This window comes from Acanthisitta chloris, unplaced genomic scaffold (assembly GCF_000695815.1).
Source record: "Acanthisitta chloris isolate BGI_N310 unplaced genomic scaffold, ASM69581v1 scaffold17669, whole genome shotgun sequence".
Taxonomy (NCBI): Eukaryota; Metazoa; Chordata; class Aves; order Passeriformes; family Acanthisittidae; genus Acanthisitta; species Acanthisitta chloris.
In genome coordinates this window covers 33,751-40,374 of record NW_008689956.1, presented here as the reverse complement: position 1 = coordinate 40,374, position 6,624 = coordinate 33,751, and the positions used below count along the sequence as shown (strand labels likewise).

The 6,624-nt window shown below is 48.2% G+C and overlaps 1 protein-coding gene across 1 annotated transcript in view; it reads left to right on the top strand.

The window, feature by feature from the left end:
• IGDCC4 (immunoglobulin superfamily, DCC subclass, member 4) overlaps positions 1–6,624 on the top strand; it is a gene marked incomplete at its 5' end in the record, with an annotated part of 55,847 nt that overhangs the window by 23,078 nt on the left and 26,145 nt on the right. The window contains one exon of the mRNA XM_009081635.1: positions 6,065–6,199. Within this exon, the coding sequence (XP_009079883.1) occupies positions 6,065–6,199 (135 nt within the window). The remainder of the gene's footprint in view (positions 1–6,064; positions 6,200–6,624) is intronic.

The window sequence follows — 6,624 nt, the reverse complement described above, 5'->3', positions numbered from 1 at the left end:
GGCACAGCTAAAAGCTCCTGCAAGGCTTGGGAACCAAAGGCTGATCCTCTGCAGAGGAGTTCTCAACACTAAGAAGCTTCAAAGCAGAACTAAATGTTTGGGGAATTGAGTCCATAATCCTGTAACCAAAAGTCATCCCTGCCCTTCAGTGACAGGAAAACAGAACTTGGGTCCAAACTGCTGCAGGCTCTGGTATAGTAAAGGTGGAATAAAAAGGCACATGGTAAATTGGGAAAGGATATGTGGTTGCAAGAGCTGTGCTTGGGGAGAAGAGGAGGCAGTGCTTGAGTTGTGATAGTTTGGGGAGGTCTGATTTAGGGTGTCAGAAGGGCAGCACTCACCTTCTCTAGCCACTTCTGCAAAAGCCCTGGTGCCAGTCTGCTGCTTTGCTTTCCTGTTTGCAAAGCTGTGCCTTGCTGTGCTTGGATGAGAGCAGTTAGAAAAGAAGAAATGCCTGTTGCTAAGCATGCTCAGGTGTGAGATCTGACATTGTTTATATTGCCTCATTCTATAGTGTTAGGATACAGTTGGGCAGTTGTCCTGCCTAGTGATTTTACATGCTAATTATCTCCTGTCCCAGGTCTAGCCCAGAAGTAGAAATAAATGGTAGATAAATTTCCAGGATGGTATAAAGGGAAGAGGAAGGCAGGTCTGGAGGATGTTTCTTCTCCTCCGTGGTAGCTGTCAGCTTTTTCCCTGAGCAGTCCAGGAGGTCTGTGAGTTATCCAGAAAAGGGAGAGAGCTGTGGAGTGGGAGAAGGACACGCTCTGCAAACACAGCACCCGCATTTTTGAAGGTGTGTGCTTTGCAATGGGTAATTTGCTCCTTTATTGTCTGCAGAATAACAGCAGTGACAGCATTGACTTTCTCTAATGAACAGCTGCTCAGTGCTAGGATCTATTCCCGGAGGAGACTCGCAGGGATGAATAAGGTTTCATGCTCCTCCTCCGGAGAGGGTGAGAAAGTTCGCAGAACAGAAGATTGTTGCTTGATTGTTGGATATCTCCAAATCTTGACCTGCTGACAGCTGAGAGCTGAATGTGTCGCCATGCAAGTCATGTTTAACCTTCCAGCACTTTTGCCGAGGCAGGGTGTTTATGGAGTCGAGAGAGGTGTTAGTTCCCATCCCAGAAGTCATCCTCTTGTCACTGCAAACGACCATCACAAATTGGCTGAACAAAAAGCATTTTCCTCCTGTTGCACTGCCTGAATTCTTTGCTGATACTCTGCACTAACAAGAGCAGGAAGGCGGGAGAGGATAGCTCTTGAATTATGGATGCATTAGAGGCAGAGCCAAGTTATGAACTCTTGGAGTTTGAAATCACTCGTGTATGTTATAACTCAAGCCATAACCTCAATAAACATGCTGAGCTTTGTCCCAAGCAGCTCCCCGTGGTGCCTCCCTTGACATCCCTGCTCAGCATTCCCTTCCCTGTGAAAGGACACAGATTGGATTTGCGGAGGTCAGGCAGCTTTGTGTGCTGAGATCTTGTCTCCAGGTTCCCTGGGCTCCCTTCCCCACCTCCTTTTGGTTTTATAACACACATGATCATAAATGATTTGTTGTGTTTGCTCACTGCCTGCCCTGAACCCAGCTCCAGGCACTGAGGGATGCCTGTGAGAGCAATGATACAATGAAGTAGAGCACCTAAATTTGGCCTGATTCTCCTGTCTTGTGACAGGAAAGGGGAAAAACACATAGACTGGGAAGTCTTATGCAGTGAGTTGCTCAGAACAGTAAAACCTAGAGGAACAGTCTGAAATATTTCTGCAGATGATCAGTAAGTCTCTTGGTCTGTGGCAGCACCTTTGTTGTCTCCCTGTGCAGACATAGGCACGTGTGTGGGTTAATCAACCCACAAGCAAAGAGACATCTTCTTGAAGTCTTTTGGTGCCCAGAGGATTTCCCTCAGTCCTGTGAACTATTCCCAGTCATCCCAGAGCCATTCCTGGCACCCTGTAGAGGTTTTTTTTAAAGAAGGTACGATTGATCCCTCTGATTCAGAAGGGCAAAAAGTCCTCACAGGCCATCAGTGATGTTGAGTTTTGATGTGAGTCCATGGGTTATGCCTTGGGCTGTGCAAAGCTTTTGCCTGAAGCAGCTTTGCTGCTTGGAGAGACAAAACAAAGCTGGGAGAGGGGGAGAAATCTCAAAGCCCAAGTTTTAAATAGCAGCACTGTGAAAGCTTTTAATACCCCAGAGCGGCCAGCACGGCGCAGGTGCATTCAGTGACCTGTTTTGTTCAGGCAGTGAAAGATGCTTTGGAAACTGCAGCTCTTTTTTTTCCTTTGGTTCTGACAATATTCCCTTTTGACCTGAAATTGCCTTAATGGCAGTGGAGATGAAAAAATTCACATTGGTTTTACTCTTTGATGTGTGTCGGAATCCCCTGTGTGGAGGTTTTCCAGGTTAGCTTAGTACTGCTCTTGGGAACTCCTCAAACCAAATGAAACCCAGTTTGTAGCAGTGAACCTGCAATCCATCATGTCTAACTGGCCTACAGAGATAGCAAGGGTAAAATGTGCTCTAAAGGGGATTGGTTTAAAGAGGAGCTTGGCTTGTGGACTTGCTCTGAGAGACCCACAGTGGAATACAAAGCTGCAGAGAACTGTGTTTGTGTGTGCAAGCAGTGTAAGGGGCATTCATCCATGCACACACCCAGGAATGCACTGGGAAAGCAAGCAGAACTGTTTAGGTTTGTAATATAATTTCAGTAATAATCAGGTGTGGGGTCTGGACTGATATGTTTTCCCAGTACTTTTTCAAGGCTGGAACCAAGGTAAAATCCCTCTCCTAGTGACTGACAGCACTACCAGGCAGCTGTCAAGGGACCAAGTGGTACAGGACAAGTGCCTTCAGGTGAAGTTTCTCTAACATGTGGGGTGCCTCTGCCAACCAGCACCTAGGGCCATGCACCTGATGCAACAGATGAGTGTTTCAGTCAGGTTTGAGGAGCTTTCTCTCTTCCTCTGCCCTGAGCTCGGTAGAGAAAGCTGCTTGGAAATCTGGCAGGGAATATATTACCATCTGGCTGGCATTATTTTTTCACTCTAGATTTATTTTTTCCCCCCAGCACTGCAGAAAAGGACAGCTTTATGCACACAGACACGTTTCAGCCACGTCCTGCCCAGCAGGTACGTGGCAGCTGTTGGTGTTGGGTACAGGATCTCACTCCCATGGTAGGCTGGAAGTCCTGCCACATGTACTCCTGCTCCCAGGACTTGGGGTGTCAGCTGCTGCCCTGCTGCCATGGCCCCACAGTGGGTAATGGATCTCCAGAGTGGGCAGATGAAGCTCACTGAGTCCTCCACAGGGTGAGCCAAGTCGGAGCCTGGGGCCTGTGGAGAGGTGTGACCACATCCACCCATGCTGCTAGCCCTGAGCAGAGAGCAGCTTGTCACCTGGCTCCTTTGCACCACTTTCCCCAGCTCACTCTTAAAACCAACCTCACACAACTTGGGTTCTCCAGTGTTTTCCCAGCACTGTGGCCTTCCCTGTAATGGCTGCTGTAAAACCCCTTTTCTTTGTTTCTGGTGCTTTTTTGTGTGTTTCATTCCAAACCCTGGCTGGAGAGCTCCATCTCCTTGTTCTCTCCAATGTTGCCTCATCCCTGTCTGCCCTATGGGGCAGAGGGCTTGCATTAGCAATGTGCTGAGCAGCCTGACGCACCCAGCCTGGTCTCACTGTCCCTGCACATAGCTGTTATGCAGGACCAATGATTACTTGTGGATTTTACTGCTTTGTAGAACTGGAGAAGAAAGCTGCTGTCCCACAGAGCCTTGCATGTCTCTGATCCTTCAGCTTACATGCCTGTGGTGGAAGCTCTTGTGCCTGTTTTTGCATTAAGCCCATTTTCTGTCTCGGTAGTTCTCAGGCTCAGCCTTGGCACCACAGTTAAAAGCGACCAGGACTTTGATCTGTTTCTCACTGAGGTCTCTGAATCCATATCTGATGTGTTTTCTTCTTGTCCCTGTGCTGTCCCCCAAGCTGTCCTGCTGTGGCTTGGTTTGATGGCTGTGAGGCTTGAAAGTGTCTGTGGACATGAATGATGTGAGCAGCTAATGGATGTGGATGGAGCAAAGCCCTGTCCATCCCCAAAGGAGACTGTGTGTGTCTCTCCACACCAGCCTCTCTGTGCAGGGTTTTTGTTCCACTGGAAGGAGGACAGCTGGCCTGGCTCTTCTTTCGTGCCCCAGGACAGCTCCTATTGCCGATGTTTGCCCAGGGCTGGGGTTGCAGGTCAGCGTGGTCCAGCCACTGCCCCAGGTCAGGGACCGTGGGTGCTCCTTGGTCTCTGCTTCCATCTGCTGGACAAGCACTGACTCCTGTTTCCCTTGATGCCTCAGGGTTTTTGTTAGTTCCTTTTAACTGTGCTCATGCAATACTAGAGATGGAAATCCCTTTCACGCACGTATGGACTGCAAGAACATTTCAGTGTTGAACCAACTCTTTGGCAAGACTACCCTGCCAGAGTGAATGGCAACGAGCCTGGGAATGGACTGAACACAGCACATTCAGCGCAGCCCTCTGTGGCCTCCTGCCACGCAGGCAGCTCTGCCTGCTGAGGCCAAAGCTCCTCTGATTTATATCCACAAGGAATTAAACATGAGTGAGTTGTTTGGATGCCACATGAATGCTCAGTGTGGGTCAGGCCTGAGGTCCAGAAGTTGTAGTGCCATCTCCAAAAGTGACGTCAGCAGATGCTAGAGGACAATACGTGAAAAAAAACCTGGGCAGGGAGGACATGGTACTTTCCTTGGACATCTCCCTCAGCATCTGACAGTCAGGGATCTCAATCAGACAGACAGTATCCCAGTCAGGAACATCTTGGGTTGAGGACTGCAGTGAGACCTTGGTATTTAACAGTGCTGGTAAATATGTCCTTCATGAGCTTTTCTGAGCCTCTTGGTTTTTGAACTCTGCAGCATCTTGAGAGTTTGTACTGTGCAGAAAGGTCCTGCTTTTATTTGTTTGAGACCTGCTGCCAACAACTTTCTTTGCAGGCCTAAGAGTTACTGGTACTACGTGACTCCTCTGCAGTTACTTCTTCCTTCATGGGGACAACAACAAAGTGTCCCTCAGAGTCAGAGGTATTTGAGAGAGCTGGAAGAACAGGGCTGCTACTGTTGAGGGTCATGAACAGTCTGGTCTGCTCGAGAGTGCTCCGGTTGTTTTCATCTGACAACAGAAATTTGGCCGCTGCAAAGGCATTTCCTTAACCTTCCCTTAACCTCTGCTCAGCAGCAGGCAGACACAGGCAGAAGGTTCATTTCAAGCAGAATATCCCCATCCTGTTCTCAGGACATTGTGCAACACAGCCTGGAGACCTTCCTGTAAACCTTGTGCTTGATTTAGGTGTTGGCTGTGGTTCTGTGCTCGTATAAGCTGCACAGCACTCTCTCCTCCAGATGTGCAATGACTGATCAGGTGAAGACCTGGACACATAGCCCTGACCTGTGTGATGCAGTTTGCAGTCCTGTATCTGGCTGTTAGAGTTTCTTTAACCAAGTTCCTGGATTCTTTCTGAGCTGTTTAAAGGCTTTAGTGAAGGGTGTGAGTGGTGGTGTTACTCTGTTTGAGGATAGTCTGGTTTCATTTTATTAATAAACATCCACGTAGCAACAGTGGAGGAGGGTGCTGGGTTGAAACTGTTTATTTTCTATGTGAAAATCCTGATAGCAATTTTCACTAGAGCCAGCATGATTAGAGTAAATTTGCAGGGCAGATTGCTCATTTCTTTCGTTATAAAAACAAGACCTGCTTTTCACCTCTGGCTGGGCATACCCCATCCCTGGAAAAGTGTTCAAGGCCAGGCTGGATGGAGTTCTGAGCAACCTGGTCTAGTGAAAGGTGTCCTTGCCCATGGCAGAGGTTTGGAACTAGAAGATCTTTAAGATCTCTTCCAACCCAAACCATTCAGTGAGTCTGTGATTCTGTGAGCCATTTCCACAGGTGGCTCTACCCAGGGAAGCACAGCTGGGGTGCCTGTGCTCTACATTTTCTCTCTTTCCAGGGACTTTGCAATTTGGAAGGACAGATTTTTCTTTCTCTTTTTGACACTAGGTTCCCAGCCAGCAGGAGGAGATGTCACCATCGTTGCTGCTCCAGAGAACACCACGGTGGTGGCTGGGGAGAGTGTGGTGATGGAGTGCATGGCAGATGCTGATCCCACCCCCTTCGTCTCCTGGATACGACAAGGTGAGCATGCGGGGCAGAATTAAGCTTTTGTTGTCAAGAGGAACCTATGGATACTCTATTAAAAAGTGGAAAAATCTGTGGGACAGGAAGGGTGCTCATTACATGGGTGCCTAATGACACAGGGTGTGGCAGTGTAGGGTGTCCTTGCCAAAGTGGAATTATTAATTGAAAGTTGAAGGTTACAAAGCACGTAGTTTGATTTATAGTTGTTTGACCTGTGAAATATATGATGTTCTGGTGCCTGGATGCCTTTTGATCCAAATTAGTCATTCTTACTGTGTGAACTGGAGCAGTGAAGGTCGTCAGATGGGGTCAGGTGGATGCCACTCCTCCAGGGACTCAGAGGTTACTGGGGATTCCATGGAATCTGCCATTGCACGGGAGAAATAGCTTGTATTATTTTGCAGGATTATAAGACTTGATAA